This window comes from Polychytrium aggregatum (genome assembly GCF_025602895.1).
Source record: "Polychytrium aggregatum strain JEL109 chromosome Unknown BJ171scaffold_7, whole genome shotgun sequence".
NCBI classification, from domain to species: Eukaryota; Fungi; Chytridiomycota; class Chytridiomycetes; order Polychytriales; genus Polychytrium; species Polychytrium aggregatum.
Window position 1 is genome coordinate 284,964 of NW_026516209.1, and position 21,138 is coordinate 306,101.

A 21,138-nucleotide genomic window follows, 5' to 3' on the forward strand; every position below is an offset into this window, starting at 1 on the left:
CTGCATGTATTCGCGGCCAGGGCACCGGGGCTGGAGTTGTATGCATCTCGGCGGATCTCGCACGATTGCCGTTGGCGCCACAGAAACCGACCCACCGAATGTCCCAGGGATCAGCGCCCTGGTTTCGTTCTGCATCCATCACATTCGCCGCACCCTCCATCGCAGAATCGATCGATCTGGATATATCTGCTGATCGCCCGGTGCCGATCCGCCCCCTGCCCAGTCTCGCCGAATCACTTGCCAGCACATCGCTTCCCCATGACGTCGTCGACCAAAACATCTACACCCTCGACAGGTGCGCCGTCTGCACATCCATCCGGCCGTTCATCCGGCCGTTCATCCAGCCGTTCATCCAGCCGTTCATCCGGCTGGTCATCCAGCTGGTCATCTCCATATTCGCTTCCGTTTTATAGCTCTGCATTCCGGCTCCAGCATCCGTATCAACACGCCACTCACCGATCGCCCTTGCCCCAGGTCGATCTTCCAACCTCACCCAGGACGTGTCGGATTATGTCCGCTTCCTCCTCGACGGATCTGGCGCCGAGTCTGACGTCAACTACGCCGCCCTCCGGAGCCACCTCTATCAAGTCAATCCGTCCCTCTCCAACATCCTGGACTCGCCGAGCGTCAACACCACGCACTCGCGCATCCTCTCGAGCCAATACGACCGCACCCGCAGCTCTACCGTCGAGAAGGTGCTGCTGGACCCGACGCTGCTGGACCAGAGCCCCTTTGACTATTACCGTCGCGAGCCGCTTACCCGAGACCGGCCTGGCCAAGAGCCGTATCGCCTGTTCGACCTGGACTTGGATCGCGACCGGAGTCGAGACCGGAGTCGAGACCGGGAACAAGACCAGGACCAGGTTCGAGATCGAGACCGAGATCTGATCCAGATGCAGCGACAAGCCCAGGCGCTCAACCCCGAGCAAGGCCGGGAGCAGAGTCCAGAGCAAGAGCCGAGCGCGGACCAAGGTCGCCATCCACATTCCGAGCCAGATCCAGAGGATGAGCACGAGCACAAGCAGGATCAAGAGCGAGATCGATATCAGCGTCGGGCGCAAGAATCGCTGCGGTATCAGTCGCCGTCGCCGTCGCCGTCTCAGCTTGGCCAAGATCAGGCCCGAGAGCACGAGCAGGATCAGGGCCATCTTGGCCTCGGACACCCCGCAATCAGTCGTGCTGGATCGAGGTAGGCTCGCGAGTATCATGTTTGAGCCCTGGAGCTGCTCGGTCGGCATTGTGAAATCAGAAAATCGGACTCGATGCAAGTCCTCCGCAAGAGCTGTTGCGGCAGCATTCGGAGTGCCGCCCTTCGACCCTGGCAGAGATGTCATAGTGCTGACGATTTTCACTACTATCGTTGCCCTGGCTCCAACCACCACAACCACCACAACCATCACAACCGCCGTATCTGTTCTATTGTCCGGGCTCTTGCATTTCTTTGTCTGTAACCCCCATGCATCGCGTCCTCAGACTCGAAGCCAGCGAAATCCCCCGCATCTCCGTGAACAATGACCTCATGCCGACGTCGGCCGTTCCCGCCGGCTCGAATTATTCTGCCGCCCTGCAGATCGATCCCGGCCACGAGCGTCCCAGAGCACAGTACAGATCCGATTCTCAACTCCACCAACCACTGCAGCACGACGCACTTCCGCCGTCTGTCCGGTCGACATTCTTCGAGTCCTTCCCAAGCCCGCGAACACAAGAAACAGGTTCGCTGCCGCCGGCATTCGCAGGCGGCTTTCCACTCCGAGATCACCAAAACCCACTCGCCACTAGCGGTGCATTGCGCACCATCGGCACCGATCCAGGACCCAATCCGCAGCCCCGACTCATTTCTCGAGCATCGTCGCCCGGCAGCCTGAATCCCTCCTGGGCCGGGTCGCAGCTCTATTCGTCGGCGCGAGCTCCTTCCCAGCGACCTGCGCGGGAAAGTGAGCCTGGCCAACGGGCGCCGCAGTCCTTCGGCGAGAGGGGATCAAGCTCTGCAACCCTTGGGGTGCCAATGTCTCCACAGCAGCTGCCACAGCAAGTGCAACCACAACAGCCGCAACTCAGAGGCAAAAGCGAGAGCGTCTTTGATTCATCCACCAAGACTGTAGCATCAGAGCTGAAGTTGCCAGGAAGTCAGTTTGCTGTCTCATCGAACGAGCCCGGTGAGCTGGCTTATCGCAGACCTGATGTCGGCACCGGATCACAGCTGAGACGCTCCAGAACCGATTCTGCCGCTGGATTGCAGTTCAGACGCTCGCTCCAGAGTAACCAGGGAGCCGACCGCAGACCGACTGGCCCGGATGCTTCACCGCAGCGCCCTACAAGCCAAGACAAGTACTACATGGCTGACGAAAGCCTGGTCCGGAGTCGCGACGATCTCGGTCGATCCAGTGGCGGCTCTTCGGTCCAGCGGTACGGAAGGGCTGGACCGGACGGAGATGCTGCGACGGAGCCACCTTTGGATCAGCCTGCTCGCGGCTTTTTGGAGAAGAAGCTGTCGAAGCCTGGAAGCTTTGTCGCCCCATCGAGGCTGGCAGAGCAGCCACGAATGTCACAGGCGTCTGAAGAATCGCCTCGGCTGCAGATTCCATCGGATACTGAGCGATTTGCTGCTCCGCTCTCCAACTCGCGGCTCCAACCAGCGCCCAAGGATACCTTGTTCCGCTACTCGGCTGGACCAGATCCGCTGCGACAAGCGAGCCATAGCGCTACGACTGCGTCCGATACGGATCGCATGCCTGTGGATACACCACAGACCAAGTTTGTACCGGGCTGGCAACACGAGATCAACGTTTCGCCCATCATGTCGGAGAAAGCAAAGACCGATATTGATGTAAGTTCTTTGGTATTATCGAAGGAGTGGTGGCGACAGCAGTGGTGCCGGTGTCGTGGAATGTACGTCCGTCGTCTGAGAAACTCTGCTCTGGTGCAGATCCGTTAAGATTGACTTGCCCACATGCTCTTCGCGTCTCTAGGCAAATCTACTCACCTTCATCTCCAAGCGGCTCACTCAAGCCGGGTTTTCGCCCCTCCATCACTCGCTACTTCTCGCACCCATCAGCGACTACTCCTCTGGCTCGCTGACAGAGCGCCAGGCTATTGCTCTGCAAAACGCCTTCATCCCTCTGATCGAGGGCTACGAGCACCGGGGCGGCAAGCTGCAACGTCTCTACGACCAACTCGCGCAGCTCCAGGACCAGAATGATCAACTCCAGGTCCAACTTCAACAGCAAGACAAGAAATCCAAGTCCCTGGGCGAGAAGGATTTGGATCTGATCGAAACGCTGCGGGTGAGTCGGCCGCTCTGCTGTGAGCTAGCTGCTCGCCGATGCTGCTTGATTGTGGCGTGGGAGATGCAGATCCCAGTTCGGCAGCACCGCGCCAGCACATCAGGGATGCGCAATTGAAGCAAGCCGGTTGTGAGGAAGACTGTGTGGTCTGACATTGTCGTCGCTGCTTCCGATGCTCGCCTTGCAGGTCTCGCTCGAAAAGAGCAACACTCGCGCGAGCCTACTGGAAGCGGAGCCGGACGAGCTCAGGCGACAAAACAGCAAACTCCGGGCCGCCAATGCCAAGCTTGAAGCGGAACTTGAAAGCCGAGAGCGAGAGCTGGACCAGGCTCGTCTCAATCTGCACGAGTTTGTGGAAAAGGTGAGGGTCTGCGCGGCGGTCATTGGTCTGCGTCCCGTGTTGTGCTGCTTCCTAACTGCGTCTATCCTGCCCTCTCGCCCACAACTCGTCTCTGTATCAACATCCAACAGACTGAGCGAACGCAACGGCGTAACGAGCAGACGTTCCAGACCATTGTCAAGCAGTTTACCCGCAGTCCGCATCACAGCGGTCTCGACCGAGTGACACTGGAGGTCATCGATGTGTACGAGCGTAAGGTTGCTGATCTGTCGAAGGAAATCGATCGCCTCAAGTGAGTTGCCCCATCCCCTTTGATGGTGTATATCATTTATGCTGCTACACGTTCAGTCGGCCCAGTGGAGCTGAGGTACTAAGCCTATCTGCTGCCGCTCCTTCTCCCCTCCCCCGACACTAGATATAAGCGACCAAGCCATCTGTCTCCCGAAGAATCGGATGACTCGGAGGACAGAGTGCCAATCGCTTCAAAGTCAAAGCCAGGGCCCTCCAAGGTGTCCAAGCTGGTCGATCTGGAGGACGAACTTGGACAACACAAGCGACATAAACAGTCCCAGCTGCGCGGGCAGACAAGCAAGTCTGCCCACGATCTCTTGGCTGCCCAAGTCGATGTGGGTATCGAGCGTATCTGGCAGTAAAACCAGACGGACAGTGTTGCATCCAATCGGCCTCGAAGCAAACCCGAAACCAACTCAGCATGTCCATCCATTTGTCTGCAGAGTCTCCAAACTCAACTGGCGACCATGACCCTGGCATACAACCAGTCGCAGGAAGAGCTGGAGTTGCTCAAGCTCAAGCAACTCGAAAGCAAGATGCCGAGTTGGCAGCGCCAGGCCGTGTCCAGCCAGGGCAAGTCCAGCGGTGCAGGTATTGTACTTGATTTGGTACTCTGGCGCCGTATAACCCCGATGGGACCTGGCAACTTGGGTCTCTTTGCTCTCGCTGCTTGGCTTGTACACAAGTAATCATACCAAGGGCCCCAATCGGAGCCTCTGGATGCAAATGCCAACAATGCTCTTGCCATCGCATTTACGATCCCACCCGACTTGCACAGATCTCCGAAAGATGACTCGCGAGCTCATCATGAAGGATAAGCAGTCATACAGACTCAAGCTCTTCAAGATCGACTCAATGACTCTCCAGGAGTGCCGAGAGCTCCTCAAGGTAGATCCTGTCCCTTGATAGTCAGAACTCAGTCCTATGCGCCTCTCGGCCCCCGTTCAGTTTAATCCTTGCTTACTGAACCATTCTTGCGGCCTCCCTGGGATGGCATCGACTCGCCCTCATCGCGCTACTAGCAAATCTGTGTGAAGCTCGAAGTGAGCGACGCTGACGAGCTCATGCCCGGCATCGACAAGATCGAAGCGACCATCCGGTTACTGCCCCAAATGCAGCAGGTGGGCCACTGACTGCATTGCCCGCACGGGAGCAACATCATGTCGGGAGACTTGATTGATTTGCCATTCAAGCAAAGCCACTCAGTATGCTGCAATCTGTGCCGCGATATCCAGTTTGTTCGAGAGATCGACTCGATCGTATGGTCTCCCGAGAAGCGACTCGGTTTACTCTACCCCCAACAAGGCCGACCCCGCGCACCCGATGCTGCTGACGACGGAACCGAGTACTCGGCTCATAGAAGCAGATTGCATAAGCTCTCTGAGACCTTGGTGATGATCCAGGCCTGGGCTGCAGGCACGATTGAGCTCGAAGACAAGCGGCGATTCTACAAACAGGTCCACGACCGCCTCAAGGTTCCTCTGGAAGACGGCAGCAGCCAGGAATGTCTGCGGGTCATTGATCAGTTCTTTGAATCAACTCTACGGACAGCCATGGTACGCCCTTTGTGAGCGATGCTCTTCTGGTCGACTGGCTCGATGCTCCGTGACAGCAATTGCGCCTTGGGATCCGGGTCCTGTGCTGACCGATTGATGGACTCGTTCGATAGAACGCTGAGGTCTCGGAGCATGCAGCACGCATGGTCAATCACTTCCGCGACCTGTTCGAAGTCGCCTCGGGCGAGCTGGTGTTCTCCAAGATGAACGAGGTCTACATCTTCTACAACGAAGCCAAAACAGGTGAGTGCGGGCCACTCGAACACCAACTAGCAGAAGGGCGGATCCTCACGGCTTCTGTGCTGCTCTGGACCAGGCATTACAAGGCTCCGAACTGCCCTGGCGATGGGCGCAGATGCACCGACGGTGCGAGTGTTCAACGAGGCTTGCGATGCCATCGAGACCTTCCATGAGCTTTCTTCGGGTACGTTTGCTCTTGGATGCACATCTGTGCTGTCGTCTGCTCAGCGCAAGTGGAACCACCCCCGAGCCGCTCATGTTCTAATTGTGCATGTTGCCCCCACTGACAACGGGACCGCAGCCCTCAGAAGAGAGAAATAGCCAAGCACGTCCCCCCCCCGTTGAGTCGAATCTCTTTGAAAATACAAGCGATTTGATCAACTTGGCTGCATTCATATTCGTCAGAGGTCGGACAGCAGTTCCGAAGCCGCTGCGATTGGCTCGGGTCTTGTCTGTGTGCGGTCTGGAGGGCGTGCCCAGTCCGAACCACCGATGGAGGTTGGACATCAAGGTGGACCCGGAAGACCGTGCTGCAGTCCCCTGTTGACGACCCGAGTCCGATGCGCCGCTGTCGCTGTTGATGCATGTCCGTCCAGTGTGAACAGTGAGATGCATGGAGCAAGCAGACACGACGAGGACCAGCGAGTTGCTGCATATGCGGTCACTGCACACCAGGGCAAGAGCACATTCCCGGAATCAATTCACAAGCAAAGAGCAGAATCGCGACCGCTCAACAGAGTCCATAACAACAGTGCGTGCCGATCAATGCCATTCAGCCAGGCGGCCGATCAACAGTCCATAGAGTGCGCCGGCCATTATGGCATTGATCGCCGGGTGCCATTGCTGGTCTTGCGGTTGCTGCTGGGCACCGGTCTATGCGGTGCCGAGACAACATCAGCCGAGACACCATCAGCCGAGACACCATATGCCGAGACTCCATATGCCGAGACTCCATCGGCCGGTGCCCCATCCGCTCATCCCGCGCCCGCCTTTTGGCCATTGCCCGCCATTGACCCGCTCTGGTCCATCCATTCCACACCCATCCCATCACCGCCCCACCGCCTCGCTCCATCGGTCTATTCCACCCCATCTCATCTCATCTCGTCCAGCCCGCTGAACCTGGGGGCCAGCGCCAATCTCAGCATCGCATCGCACTGCTCCCCTCCCCGAACCGCCTCTCGGCCTCGAGGATTGCTCTTCCCCGAGTCTGTTCACCCCCGGCCCACTCCACATCCGCACGGCGATCCCAAACCGCCATCTTTTCGCCTGTCCACCCCGTGGGTCTCGCCTTTTTTTGCTGTGCCTTTCGTCACAGTATCTGCTTTTGACAAACACGCCGCTCAACCTGGTCGCCACCAACGGCCCGGCGGCCTCCCGCTTCGATACACCCTGCTCGGCTTGCCTTCCCGACATCCGCAAGCCAAAGCACCCTGCTTCCAGGCCGTCTACTCACGTCCCTCTCTCTCGTTCACTTGTTGCCCCGTGTTCCCAGCCCCGTCTCTGTCGTTGCCCCGCTCTCAGCCATGATGGACTCTGTCGAGATTGACTCACTGCCCCTTTCGACCCTCATCGAGAGCTCGGTCAGCTCGCTGGCCGCCTTCAGCTTGGTCGAGGAGACCCAGGACGAGCGCATATGGAGCAGCATGATGGACAAGCAGCTTCGCAAGGCGCCGTCGTCGCTGTCGTTTCGCTCGGCAAGCCTCCAGTCCCGTCAGGACGAGTTGCATACACAAGTCGCCATATCCGTTGGCCCACGATCCAATTCTTCGCTCTCCGAGTATGAGACCCTCTGCTCGGCGACCCCGCATCGAGACTTTGTCTCGCTCGAGTCCCACCTGGACTATCTCGAGTCGATAGAGGTCCAGAAAGTGCTGTCCGAAATCAGCCAGTTCCCAAAGGCATTCATCTACGAGCGCGAGACGATAACGGACAGGCCTTCGTCGGCAGTGTCGCAGCAGCTCGTCGACGAGCTCCTGGCGACCGAGGAGACCTACGTCAGCGAGCTCAACAGCCTCATCCAGCTGTACGTGCATCCATTCAAGGGAGACCCTGCCGTCGACGCCGATGTCTTCTCGTCGTTCTTTGCAAACATCGAAGTCATCTACGAGTTGCACCGAGACAAGATCCTGCCGGCTCTGCAGCGAGCATGCGCCCCATCAAGCAGCCCCTCTGCCGACCCTGCAGCAGCCGAGGCCGCTCCTGGGTCTGAGCTACTCCCACCCGCAGCCAACATCGATCTGGAGGACAATATCGGTCGGGCCTTTTTCGATATGTCGCTCTCCTTGGTGGTGTATGAGCCCTATCTGTCGTCGCTCGACCGCATCCTGCACAACGTCAAGCGCTGTGCCGCACCGCCGTCGTCCGAGCCGCTGAAGCTCTGGTTCAAGAATCCCAAGGTCTGGACCCACCGTCGCTTGATGCGGCGAATCATGCGCAAGGCAGCTGCCCATTCCTCGCACTCGCAAATCAACCTGGGCGCCTATCTGCTGCTGCCGCTGCAGCGCTTGACCCGATACAACATGTTCCTCGAGCGACTCGTCCGCAGCACCGATTCCAAGATCCTCCTGCAGCAGAAGGGCGGGCTGGGTCTGGTTCGAGGCTATGCACGTATTCGGGGGCTGGTCCAGGCGCTCAACGAAATCAAGCGCTCCAGCGAGTCGGTCCTGAAAGCCCAGCAGGTGTGCACGTCGCTCTCGCTTCCCAAGAAGCAGGACGAGCGTAGCCTCATCAAGGAGCTCAAGAACAAGACCAGCGTCCCTGATCTGAAAGCCGCCGACATTTCTGCGAGCAGCCATGCAAGCAGACCGCGAGAGAGCTTTGTTATTCTCAAGGAAGGCACTCTGTGGCTCGACCGCATTGTGCGCTTCAAATCTCGTCCAAAGTACAACACGGAGCTGTCCATGTCATCCACAAGCGTTTCTTCTGGCGTCGTAGAAAAGATCAAGATCATCGGCACTCGGGTGCGAGTGATGCTCTTTACCGATGGCACTCTGGTCTGCTGCCACAACTCGCAGTCCAAAGGCCGACTCAAGGTTGTGTGGACGACCAAGTTGACTTCTCAGTATCGTCCCTTTGACAACGGCAACTGCTCGGTCTCGATCGTCAGCTGCACCGAAATGCTGTCCATCGAAGTTCCCCGGCCGAGCACGCCCGATTCCGGCCTACCCCGCCAGCATCCAAAGCCCAAAGACCGACGGCTATCCGGGCACTTTCGAGCTCTGGAGCCGATTCCGGAGGACGTATCTGTTGCTCCAGATATACGACTCAAAATCGCGCTGGCAGCCAAAGCAGCGTATCTGTCGGGATCCAAGGAGGAACTGGAGGAGTGGCAGGTCGATCTCATCAAGCTGCTCCGCATCATGTCAACCAATCCTCGCTAGCCCGATCGCTCTCTTGGATGGTCCCGGCTGGCGCTCCAGACTGGACCAGTGTTCTATTTTCCGCTTCCTCTACGATAGACCCTTCACTCATGCAATCCCTGCGACCGCTCTGCGCTCAGCGACCGCTTTCTCTCGCATCTTTCTGCCCCTCTCCTTAATGATTGCCTTCTCGGCTTCCACTCAGCTGCTTCCGTTTTCGAACACTTACCCGACCGCCTCTCGTCCGTCTCGCGCAGCGCTACCTTCTGCATAGCTCCGGTTTGTTACTGTCAACCCCCGAACCTCGACGAGAGTCTGCCCCCTCATTGATACCATGACTTTTGCGTCCGCTCGATCGATTCGAAGCGGGGCCAGCAACCGTCATACTATCTGTTGTTTGTTTTTTGTTTCCCCGTATCCCGTAGTGAACGCTGCGAGCCTTACTTTCCCACCCCTGGCTCTTATCTTTTGTTGTTGTTGTTGTCCAAGCTACTATTTCAAATTTTTGCAATATACAATGTGTCCCAACCCAACTCCTCCTGATGGATCAGCCTGGTGCCCCAAGCGCTTCGTACGCAAAAGCTATATGCGGTAGCATATCGCCATGGGCCGTTGAGCTTCCGACGCGGTCGAGACTACTTGGACCAGGGTGCTGTCTGGGCCTTCTCGCGCTCGGTGATCATTTTCTGCTGCAAAGTGACGGCTCTGATATATATGGTCGTAAACTTCATTGATCGAATTGGGGGAAACATTGAAATCTGGATTGGAATGTCAAGATCAAAGTGCTTAAGTACGTTTCTGAGCTGTATGAGGAAGTTGTTCCTATCGACCGAGTTGAGGGTCACCACAAGCAATCGGTGGAATCCAGTTCGCGTGAGCGCATAGCCAAGGTTGTGGTACGGATAGCTGGTAGGGATTCGGGTGCACTCAGCACCGAGGGTTGAAAAGTATGCGAACTGGACATCCGGATCTGTGCTTGTCTTGAGCTTCTCCGCGATGGATTCATAACCACGCGCCAAAATCGTTCGAAATGCCAGTGTCTTGGTGGACTCCAGATACCCAGTGTTTTGGGGATAGATCGTCGCATCCAAGGCGTTGAAGACGGAGTCGAAGACACGACGGCCCAGGGGCGTGAGATGCTCATACGTGGCATCCAGGAACTCCATGGGCTCTCCCGGGAAAAACTGGAAGGGCGCTACCACACACCGAGGAGCTGCAGCTGGCATCGCGTTTGGCACAGTATCAAACTTGGCGATGGTGGTGGGAGGCGGCGTGGGGGGCTGGGTTTGCAGCGGTTGCTGAGGTTGCTGGGATTGCTGAGGCTGTTGAGGTTGCTGGAGTTGCTGGAGTTGTTTTTGGCGACCAAGGACATCGGTAAAGATCTTGGCAAGTTGATCGAGGGTGCTGTCGATGTCGCTTGAGATGTGGTGGATGCTCTGGATGGAAAAGATAGTCTCCATGACCTGCCGAATGGTTTTGGTGTGGGGACTGCGTGGATGATTGTGCAGCTCGTCCGGGAACTGGTCGAGGCGGGGGTGGGTGAACATCTTGATGTAACCCTCGCCGCTCTCGGCCACGTAGAGCGGGATGATCTCGATCTTGCCCTGGAGCCACAGGTTCACAGCAAACTCCCACTACAAAACCAAGTCGCGGCATCGGACAAGTGGGACGATAAGTAACGGTCGATATGATGGCCGACATAACGGCCTGTGATGGCTCGAGTTGATCCGCAGCTATTGCGGCGGATTGCAAATCGAGGCAAAAATCGCTGCCGGACATTGCCTGCCGCCACCGGAGCTCCGGGTTCCTGGGACGGCAAAGTCCGGCAAAATGAGCGGCAGTTCCTCGATTCGAAATCAGAAAAAAGGAAGCCCACAAACCTCAAGCAGCAGATTGTCGTCCCCAGAGTTGGCCAGGATACTCTCGAGCGCCTTGTTGCTGATGAGCAAAACGGCGATTCTCGAGTTGGCCAGCCCCTTCAAAAAGCCATCTTCCCACGCTTTCCCATAGGCTAGGCAGTTGGCATCGAGATAGGCGTGAGGCAGTTGGACCGATGCTCCAGAAGCGTACATCGTTAGGCAGTTGACGAAGCGGCTCGACTGGAGACTCAAGGCCAGCTTGTTGGCGACGTTGCTCTCGGACGAAACCCGGTAGGAGATGAAAAAGTCGTGGACGGTGATGCCGTTGCGACATTTCCAGGCATTATGGACTGCGGGTGCAGGGCTGAAGGCATTCGAATACTGGCCAGGGGCCGGTGTGGTTGTCGCCGAGAGCGGAGGAGCATCGTCGTTGTCCTGGACGAGCAAAAGACAGAGCCGGATCAGACGAGACAAGGAAGACGGCTTGCGGAAACAGCCCCGTTCGACCCAGCCGCTGCTTTGGCCACCGAATCAGTCGCTGGCATTGACAAGCCGGCAGGCGAGTCCAAGTCAAGGTTACCGAAAGGAGAAGGTCCACGGCCGCATCCATGTTGTTGTTGGTCTTGCCGAGGGCCTGCACGGCCCTGGCTTTGGGAAATCCCATTTGCACTAGCTGCTCGGCGAGGGCATCGATGGTTGCTGTGGCGAGAAACAGAGTCAGTCAACAAAGCCGGGTCGACGAAGGGGCGCACCGAAACAGGAACGACGAGCGGTACCGAGCGACATGGTGAGCAGGTTCGGTCGAGGAGCAGGAGACGCAGAAGGACGGGGAGATCGAGGGGCGAAGCTGCTCCGAAGCCGGACCGAACTCGCCGCAGTCGAGAACATCTGGGAGGCCTTGTTCCATGCGTGTGGCTGGCCAAGTGCGGCTGCTTGGGTCGCACGAGCGGGCATGCCAGTGCGCGTGTTTGCACAGCGAGCGTCGCACAGCAGAACGCCATGGACACGCGGCCCGTGATTTGGCTCGGCTCGGTTCGGTTCGGCTATTTGTGGGTCTGTCCCACCCGTGTTGTGATCGTGGTTCCGGAGATCCGCACGATTGTACCTCCAGCGCAGCACCCGCTCAGGACGCACTTGATTCGATGTGCTCGGCAGGATGCATGACGGAGACAGCGTTGGTCCTGCTGGATGGTCTGTGTCGTCGCTGGTGGAGTCCGCTGCTTCGACGGAGCCGCGAGCAATCCCGAGGCCGCGCAAGGCACCCCAGCGACCAGAACGACCAAACACCGCCGCCGTTTGCTGAGCAGCACTTGGCCCCAGAGTTGCAGGAAGCAGAGTGTATCGCCGTCGGATCCCCGAGCCACCAGGAGGGCCGCCACCCAACAGGGCGAGGATCACCTGCCCCACAAGGGTCACCAACGCGAGCAAATTTGCGCCCCCGCAGAGTTCAAGCATGCCTCCTTGGGCCGAGCCGAACCGCAACAAGGGACGACAGCGCCATGGTGGTCTTCATGCATCGCACCAGCGGCTCCTGTCCCTTTTCGCTTTTTTTCCACTCACCCAGGTATAAACGGGGGTGCCCAGAGAGCGACCTGGACCGGCGACGGCGACCCCTCACACCTCCAAGCCAACGAGCCCCAGGCCGGACCTCTGCTCCAGGCCTCTCAAGTTCTGCTCCTCAGCGCCTCATATACTCCGTTTCAACTCCGTCCCAGTCGTCGCCCCGTTGCTGTCAGATTCACAACCATGTTCAAGATGACAACCTTCCTCGTCGCCCTCCTGGTTCTCCTGCCCACCTGCCTTGCTTGGCAACTCGATGTCGTGTTCTACAAGGACGCCAACTATGGTGGATCCGCCATTGACTTTCAGATCCACGATAGCCTCGAGTGCTACAACATCCAAGAGTGCTTCAACGACGAAATGTCGAGTCTCAAGGTCACCTCCAGCTGTGACATCCCCGCTGGCTTGATGCTCAACCTTTATGCCGACATCCAGTGTCCCTGGAACGACTGGAGCGGCACTTGCCTTCTTGATGGCACGACCACCTGGTCAGGGCTGATTTACCTTGTGCCCTGCCAGACCGTTTCTGTTCCCTGGATTGGTTCGTGTCTGAACGACCAAGTTAGCGCTTTCATGGCCATGGAGAACTGGCAGAGCAACTTTTGGTGGAACTCTGGCCAGTATACTTTCTCGTGCTAAATATAATGTACTGTTATTCTATGAACGGGATATCCGAGTGAGTGGGCCGGTCGGAGTGCGAAACCGCCGAAGGAAGCGGCGCCAGTCCGGGGGATACAGTATGTGTGCTAGAATCGCTCTGTTCGGCGAAGCAAGCTCTGCACACATCACAATCGCATGCGATGGGGCGGATGGATATCGTACACTTACATCGCTCGCCGCTGTTGCGATGGATGGTGGTGCTCCCGGGCACCCTGGACGAAGAAAATGTGCTGCTCGTCACAAGATGCAGAGCGCTCTGCCTCATTTTCGATAGCCACTGGATCGAGCGCGCAAGGACAACCATGAACCTGGCGGACCGAGAAATGCCCGTTTTGATCCGATCCATTCAATCAGGCTTGATCGCTCATGCCAGATTGAATCTGGTCGTATTTCCTGTCTCAGCCCCCATCGGGCCTGGACAGTGTCAATGCAGGAACGCTGACCCTGATCCCTATTTCTTGCTCTTGTCCCTCAAATAGCCATCCTCGACTCGCCTCGACGGCTGTTGGCGACACTTTGCCAGCCGAGCACCCGCTCCTCCGTCGGTCACCCATCCAGCGTACACTGCGCTTACTATCGTCGCGTCATTCGGCGGTCGCTTAGTACGATCGGCCTCCGTCGCTTGGTGCGATCAGTTTTCTTTACTTACTACCATCTACCTCTGTCGTCTGAAGGTATCGGCCTTCATCACACCATGAGTTCTATCGACATGGCCTCGAGCTCGTCCTCGATCCAGAAGGAAACGGGTCGTGGGAACGACAGGATAGCCACGTCGCCTCCAACGCCGTCTGGTTCCAACACCCCCCTCGATCGATCGGATGAGTCAATCCTCGACAGCTCCCGCAGGCCGGTTTCACCCGACAAAGATAATGTGCATCCTCCAGATGCATACGTGCCCTTCTATGGCGTGCCGGCTGGTCGAGACGAAGACCCATCGGTGCTGGTGGCCGCCTCGCGTGTCCCGCATCCCCCAAAGCCGTTTCTCACCCTGGAGGCGTTCTCTCGCAAAAGCTCGCAGCAGCTATCGCTCCCGCCGCTCTACCACAACGCGAGTGTCAAGCGCAAAGCCAAGCTCGGGAAGGCGATGCACGACCCCAAGACCTGGGCGGGCTCCGACCTCGACGACGGCACCCAGAGCATCAAGTCGCGAACGTTCTCGATCTCGGGCAGCCAGATCTCCGGGCTGACCTCATTCTCGCCCGGGTGGCTTCCAAAGCCCAAGCTCCCGAGTGGCCTGCAGCAGCAATCTCATCGAAACTCGTGGGACTACGAGAGCAACTCGAGCATGCCGCGCTACCGCCAGCGAGCCGACGGCACGCCTCCATCGGGTGGGAGATATTCGCTGACCCGGGAGTCTTCCCGCCGCGGGCCTTTGCTACTTGGTACCGGCGAGCTCGACCCCGAGCGACAGCGCCCGCCCTTGATAGACATCATACTGCCTCTCGAAAACGATGGGGATGAATTTCCCCTTGGCACTCCCTTGATCCCCCTGGTTGGAGGCACCAAAGCGCTCTTCAACCGGGCAGCCCAGAGCGGCAGCGCCAGACCCCCGAGCAATCACGAGGTCATTCTGATTCCGCCCAACGCTCTCGCACCTCCAAACTCGACTGAGCCATCGTGCAGCCGCGGGGAAGACAGGCCTACGGACCAACGCAACGACGAGCGCATTGCACAGTTTCTGCGCGAGCGGCAGAACTGGCTCGGCAACAGCGACCAAGACTCGCCCTCATCCTCACGCCTCAACACCAGCTGTCGCCAAAACAAGATCTGGGGCTACGGCATCGCCTATACTGTCTCTGAAAAGGGCACGTCCGAGATACCGCTCTCAGCATACGTCCCCGTCGAGTACATTGTCAGCTCGTGGCAATTTCCCGGAAGTGGGACCGAGACGCACTCGCGTGTACCAACAGACAAAAGCTCCAGCGTCCTCAAGCTAGCCAAAACCCACAGCGGTCTTCCTGCCGACTCCACCCGTCTCCGCAACTCAAAAGACTCGGTTATGTCGTTCATGGGCACCGGATTGGCCTCTGAGTTTCTGTCGGTGCCGGTGCCCCAGTCTCGGCTGGGCCCGCATCAGCAGAGTACACAAGAGCCCTCACGCAGCGAAGAGTCCGAGCCATCGATGGTCGACGCATCGCAAATCTGGAACATCCAACGCCGGGTGATCCAGCGACAGAAGCTCTACAACGAAGGCACGTCCTTCAATAGCACCAAGCGCCGCGCGTCCTCCGTCATGGACTTTATCCTTCCGTTATCTCCAACAAGCTTCTGGGACTCGATTCTTCATCCGATCAAGGCAAGTGGATGCTGCTGATGGTGTTGCTGCTGCAGGCGTCTCGACCGGGCGGGCAGCTGTGCTACTGCATGCGCCCGCGAATGCACCGGCGCAGTTCGTGTGCTTATCGGTTCCGTTGGCTCCGTTGGCTCCGTTGGCTCCGTTGGCTCCGTTGGCTCCGTTGGCTCCGTTGGCTCCGTTGGCTCAATTGGATCTGTTGGCTCAATTGGATCTGTTGGCTCCGTTGGCTGTGCCTGCACTTGCCATACCGAGACCTGGCATCCCTGCCATGACATCCCTGGCGCTTATGATGCTATTGAACTCCAATATCACTGACGCTACTGACACGATCCGGGTGTTGCGACTTGCCCAGGAGCTGCCAGAGACTGGCCCGAGCCTGCAGTTTGATCGACCGACCGAGCGCATGTACAGCATGTACCTCTACCAGGTCCAGGGCACCAACACCCTGCAGATCAAGCTCTGGATTCTGTCCTTCTATGTGTTTACAATTATTCTGCTTGATCTGCTATCAGCCAAGAGCATCGACGCCTCGACTATTTACAAGCACACGTTTGGATATCTGTACTTGCTGACGTCGATCGCGATGGGGATACTCTGCCACCGTTCGTCCTGGGAGTCTCTCGATTTTCCAGTGAGGATCTTTTGGATTGTTCTCTTTGGACTCGAAAACCTGACCACCACGGTGTTTGCGCTGGGGCTCTTTCCCTCCAGTACCCCAGTAAGTGGAACGTTCGGGCAGCTTTGTTCGCGGCTGCGCTTATGCTTTGCCATCTTGGTCGGATCGCTCTCCAAGAATCCCGTACTGCGTCGCAACTCCAACGACCATTAAATCGGACCACAATCCCTGCTGCTTCAACGCTGCGCGTATCGACAGGTGTCCAAGGGATCGATCATCGCTCTGTCGGGAGTCGGCACAATCGCAATGATCTATCTCTCCGCATCGTCCTACTACGGAACTGTCACCGCGACGGGTCTGGCTTTGACCGCTGCTCATATTGCCCTCACAATCGTATCGCTGATGCAAGCCACCCCTGGAAACCAGTCTGGCTCAATGATGAACTCGCTTTACATCGAGATCCTGCTCTATCTGTCCGTCAACTTTGTGGGTTTTGTTCGGATCTATATGGTCGAGGTGCACATCCGAAGGGCCTTCATCAAGCACCGGATCATCTACAAGCATCAGGAAAACATTATGGAGGCCCGCAACCAGAGCCACTTGATGCTTGGGATGATTCTGCCGGCCAAGATTGCCCAGCTCATGAGGGAGAACGACTTTTACATGTCCCCAGACTCGCTCAACATGATCCAGGACACATTTCTGGAGCTCCACGGCGTCACGATCCTGTTTGCCGATATTGTGGGGTGAGTGCCGCGCTGCCCGGATGTGCTCTCAGCTGGTCGTGTCTTGTATCGAGCTTGGTTGCTCACTCTCGCCGTTGGCTAGATTCACCGAGTTCTCGTCACAGATACCGGCATATGATCTCGTCGGGGTTCTCAGCGACATATTTTCAGAGTTTGACAACATTGTCACGGATTTTGGGCTGGAGAAGGTACATGCCGGATGAGCGTGGTGCGCGATGGGCAGAAGCTTCGTCTTCCGCTGAGCTTGATGGTGGTGGTGTTGGTGTCGCTGGTAGCAGTACTAGTGGTGGTGCGCATTGGATCGATACGGACTCTTGCTTACGGAACGATCTCGCATATCTCCAGATCAAGACAATTGGCGACTGTATCGAAGTTGCCGGCGGTGTCCCTGAGCAGCTCCAGTCGGAAACGCAGATCGCCAACGAAGCCGAGAAGGTCTGCATCGTTGCTCTGCTCATGATTTATTCGATCCGAAAGATTTCGCAAAACATCCGCCGCAACCTCCGCCTTCGCGTCGGAATCCATACCGGCTCCATCTTGGCGGGCGTAGTGGGACTGTGGAAGTTCAAATACGGTAGGTGTGCTTGCGCGGATGTGCATCTAAACACCATACGGAGCAGCAGATTGCATGGATGCGTAATGAAGGCTGCAGTCGCGATCGAGCCAGAATCGAGATGTTCGAGTTCCTGCAAGCGCAGTGGCTTGCGGACATTACTGTGCAGGTCCAAGAGGGCTTGGATGATGCACTGGCTTGTGTCTTGAATTGCTGTGCTGTTGCATTTGTGAGTTGCAGCGGCTAATAGGCGGTTTGTCTAGATATTTGGTCTCAGGACGTCGAGATCGCCTCGCTGATGGAGCAGAAGGGGACCCCTGATATACCCCACGTCTCTCAGAGCACCGAGAAGTTGCTGCGAAACAAGGGAATGGTCTCCTTTGAGCCGGATATACGACTCGATGCCTTTGGCAGGGAGATCAATACCTTCAATATCCCCACCGACTCCATTTCCTTCAAGGACTTGTGCAGCATCCGCTCGACACACATTCGGCTCTATACGTGTGAGACGGCCGAAGCACCCGAGCTCGAGGCGCGATGGGCCGAGCCGGACCAGCTGCCAAGCGACTCGACCGACGATATCAATGACGACATGCACGCTGAATCCAGGCGGATCTTGAAGGGCGAAGACAGCGACACTGAGATTCTCAGCTTCAGCTGCGAGCCTTCACATCCACCGCTCGCGAACAGACAGCTCTTCACCGAGCCCAAGGACCTTGCTCGCAACCGCCAGCGACCATCACAACGATCGTCGCAGAGATCGTCGCAGCGGATTCCTGGTGTCCATATCTTCAAAGAGAGCCTCAACGACTCACTGCGATCTTTCCAGTGCAGCATCGGGCGGTGGACCGGTAAGTGTCGCCTCCTCGGTCATCAGTTGGTTGCTCTGTGGCAAAGTCTGGTTGGGGCTGACTCTAAGTGTGGGGACTCGATATTTGGGCAGGGTTCTTCCTTGATCAATCACAGGAGCGAGACTACTGCAGGCACTACATGAAGAACCACATGGCAGCGCTGTTCATCACTGCAGGCGTCACCTTTGTCGTCTATATCATCTTGTTTACGTCCCATGTCCTTCTGGTTCCCTCGGAGTACCTCTTGCTGATCCTTGAGGGGCTCGGTGGGCTCGTCTTGCTTGCTGTGATTATCGGGGTCTACCACTCGAAGATATGGCGCAGACTCGGCGATGCGATAGAGACCAAGTACGACGAGTGGATTGAGTTCTTCCAGCACATGCACCGGACGGTGCTCCCCTTGAGCCAAAAGCCTCGCCAGCCCAAACGGAAGAGCAAGGAATCGTCGCGGTCATGTTTGCCTAATTTATTCGCCCTGACGACGATCTGGTTTTCGTTTGTGGGCAACCTGGTGATTGCGATCACACACCCGAGCGCCCGCATCCAGTGCATCACATGCGTGGTCGTTGTTCTGATGATGCACACCATCTACGTGGGCATGAAGATGTTTCTCTTTAGCGTTTCGATCCTTGTGTGCGCTGTGATCTTTTCGATCCCACTGCTGGTCGACAAGTCGCCACTGCTGGATATCTACACGGCTCAAACGATAGTGCCTATCCTGGCGGTCGCGGTTACCCTCCTGTTTTTCACCAACCGCAAGGTGGACATGCTTGCGCGGACCAACTTTTACCTCAAGACACAGGTGCGTGCTTGCGATACTTTTAGATCCTGTGGATGCGCCCTCGAGTGAGAGGAAGAACTGCAGAGTATGCATCTGCCAGCGCAGCGCTCGTGGAGCTCTGACATCCTTTACCCATGCACAGAACGAGGACCTGTATACATACATGAAGCAGGCCCAACAGAGCGCTGAGAAACTGCTGCTCAACATTCTTCCGCTCTCGGTGATCCTGAGACTGAAGGAGAATCCCTTTACACACATTGCCGACGACCGAGAGGACGTGTCGATCCTGTTCACGGGCATCACGAACTTCCTGCCGTTCGAGCAAGCTTCGCAAAAGCACACGATCTGGCTCCTGAATGCCATCATCTGCGACATTGACGAGTGCTGTGCCTCCTTTGGAATCGAAAAGATCAAGACGATTGGTAATTGCATGAGGGGCGGCAATAGCAATAGCAATAGCAATAGCAATAGCAATAGCAATAGCAATAGCAATAGCAATAGCAATAGCAATAGCAATAGCAATAGCAATAGCAATAGCAATAGCAATAGCAATAGCAATAGCAATAGCAATAGCAATAGCAATAGCAATAGCAATAGCAATAGCAATAGCAATAGCAATAGCAATAGCAATAGCAATAGCAATAGCAATAGCAGTGGCCGTCGGAGAGCATGGGAGCATCCGAGCGATCCCTTGGGTCATGGACAAAGACACCGCCTTGACGCATCCATTCGACGGTGTGGACGCACACAGGATCCAAGTACATGGCCATGGCCGAGAACCAGGGAGACCACCCGCACTACCACGTCAAACAGATGATCGACTTTGCTCTGACCCTGAAGAAAGTGATTCGCGACTTCAACAAGCGGACGAATCAAAAGTTTCTCCTGCGGACGGGAATCCACGGTGGGTATCGAGGGCGGACGCTGTTGGAAGGCGAGCTGTTGGCAGCCAGTGGATGCTGGCTGAACAAGTACCGTCCATGGTGCCGTGCGTGCTTGCTCTGTGGTGGTCGCCCAGTGGCCCGGTTGCCCACTGCCAGAACTCCATGGCAAAGAGCCACCTCTGCCTTGCTGACTCATTTCCGCTCGGATAATCGGCCGTCGGATAAACATCAATCGTCCACGGTGCCGCTGCTGTGGTTGATTTGTGGCTCAGCGGGCCCTGCTGTGTCTGGTGTCATTGGAACCCGAACTGTAAGTGCCCATGGTGCCATCGGCGCTGGGCTCGTGGGGCGGGCTGTGGACGGAGAGAAGGCCGGTGCCATTTTCACGCTGCCTTTGCAATCTCTTTCATTTGATAGGCTCGTATTGACGCCTCCCCCCCTCTTGGTAGTCGTATTTGCTATGCGATCATGGCCGGCTGTGCAAGCGCAGGCAAATTTTGGGCCGGAGGATGCTGGTCTGACCCTTTCTGGTTTTCTCTCTCTCGCTGGTCGACTTGGCCGGGTGTCTTCCGACGAACTGGGTGCTCGCTCCTGCGTGCTCGCCAACGCAACGAACCACGGGCAGTTCACCTTCGATGTGTGGGGCGACACCGTCAACGTTGCGTCGCGGATGGAGTCGACGGGCAAGGAAAACGAAATCCAGGTGACCGAGGAGGTGTACCAGCGGCTGCGGGGCGACTATGAATTCCAGCCGAGGGGCTCTGTCGAGATCAAAGGCAAGGGCTGGATGCGAACGTACTTTGTCCGGGGCTCGGTTGTCAAGTACTAGGCCGATCAGCCGCCATGCCGAATACACCGACATGGTGCTGGGACTTGCATTGGCGAGAACCCAGGCCCGGAAATCAGCAACAGCCCTGGCTCAAACCAGGGTGTCATTCTCCCCAAGCCAAGGACAACGCGCGGCGCGCACCTGGGGCCTGTGTGACGCTTGGTGCGCGGCCGCGGGGCGCATTGGCTGCCTGGCGCCTGTGATTGGCCCAGAGTGCTTCCATATCCGGCGTGTCTGTCACACAGTTGTCTGCGAGGGACAGGGACGGCAGCACAACACAGCACAGCGCAGCGCAGCACAGCCGCTCTGCACACAGTGCGCGGCAGCAGTTCCCGCACCGCAGCGGCCGCACACAACAACGCGCGCCCACACTACAGCGACAGTGCGCAACAAGCTGCAGCACCCACACACCCACACACCCACACCGCTGCAC

General features: G+C 57.3%; 6 protein-coding genes across 6 annotated transcripts; 5 read left to right on the plus strand and 1 right to left on the minus strand.

Annotated features, from left to right (window-relative positions):
• Positions 1 to 8: 8 nt before the first annotated feature.
• On the plus strand, positions 9 to 5,884 carry BJ171DRAFT_565815 (uncharacterized protein; the record flags this gene model as incomplete). Its single annotated transcript, XM_053113371.1, has 13 exons — positions 9 to 295; positions 475 to 1,189; positions 1,474 to 2,827; positions 2,970 to 3,284; positions 3,472 to 3,645; positions 3,756 to 3,916; positions 4,040 to 4,250; positions 4,359 to 4,506; positions 4,694 to 4,803; positions 4,938 to 5,036; positions 5,151 to 5,471; positions 5,585 to 5,714; positions 5,748 to 5,884. Exons 1-13 carry the CDS (start codon positions 259 to 261, stop codon positions 5,882 to 5,884), a joined length of 3,912 nt encoding a protein of 1,303 aa, XP_052969574.1. The 5' UTR covers positions 9 to 258.
• An 872-nt stretch (positions 5,885 to 6,756) lies between these two features.
• BJ171DRAFT_492877 (rho guanine nucleotide exchange factor) lies at positions 6,757 to 9,570 on the plus strand. The gene has a single exon (XM_053109852.1). It carries the CDS (start codon positions 7,235 to 7,237, stop codon positions 9,089 to 9,091), a length of 1,857 nt encoding a protein of 618 aa, XP_052969575.1. The 5' UTR covers positions 6,757 to 7,234; the 3' UTR covers positions 9,092 to 9,570.
• Positions 9,571 to 11,767, minus strand: BJ171DRAFT_492878 (uncharacterized protein). Its single transcript, XM_053109853.1, has 4 exons — positions 11,706 to 11,767; positions 11,510 to 11,628; positions 10,951 to 11,364; positions 9,571 to 10,704 (listed from the first exon to the last, which is right to left on the minus strand). Exons 1-4 carry the CDS (start codon positions 11,713 to 11,715, stop codon positions 9,706 to 9,708), a joined length of 1,542 nt encoding a protein of 513 aa, XP_052969576.1. The 5' UTR covers positions 11,716 to 11,767; the 3' UTR covers positions 9,571 to 9,705.
• Positions 11,768 to 12,546: 779 nt separating this feature from the next.
• On the plus strand, positions 12,547 to 13,128 carry BJ171DRAFT_638146 (uncharacterized protein; the record flags this gene model as incomplete). Its single annotated transcript, XM_053115734.1, has 1 exon — positions 12,547 to 13,128. A coding segment is annotated over one exon (582 nt), but the record flags the coding sequence as incomplete, so codon positions are not given.
• A 595-nt stretch (positions 13,129 to 13,723) lies between these two features.
• Positions 13,724 to 15,463, plus strand: BJ171DRAFT_638148 (uncharacterized protein; the record flags this gene model as incomplete). The annotated part of the gene is made up of 1 exon (XM_053115735.1): positions 13,724 to 15,463. A coding segment is annotated over one exon (1,740 nt), but the record flags the coding sequence as incomplete, so codon positions are not given.
• A 250-nt stretch (positions 15,464 to 15,713) lies between these two features.
• BJ171DRAFT_596527 (adenylate and guanylate cyclase catalytic domain-containing protein) lies at positions 15,714 to 20,783 on the plus strand (the record flags this gene model as incomplete). Its single annotated transcript, XM_053114684.1, has 10 exons — positions 15,714 to 16,163; positions 16,320 to 16,807; positions 16,890 to 16,995; positions 17,153 to 17,381; positions 17,624 to 18,211; positions 18,304 to 19,013; positions 19,135 to 19,414; positions 19,744 to 19,896; positions 20,149 to 20,186; positions 20,502 to 20,783. 10 exons carry the CDS (start codon positions 15,714 to 15,716, stop codon positions 20,703 to 20,705), a joined length of 3,246 nt encoding a protein of 1,081 aa, XP_052969579.1. The 3' UTR covers positions 20,706 to 20,783.
• Positions 20,784 to 21,138: the final 355 nt, after the last annotated feature.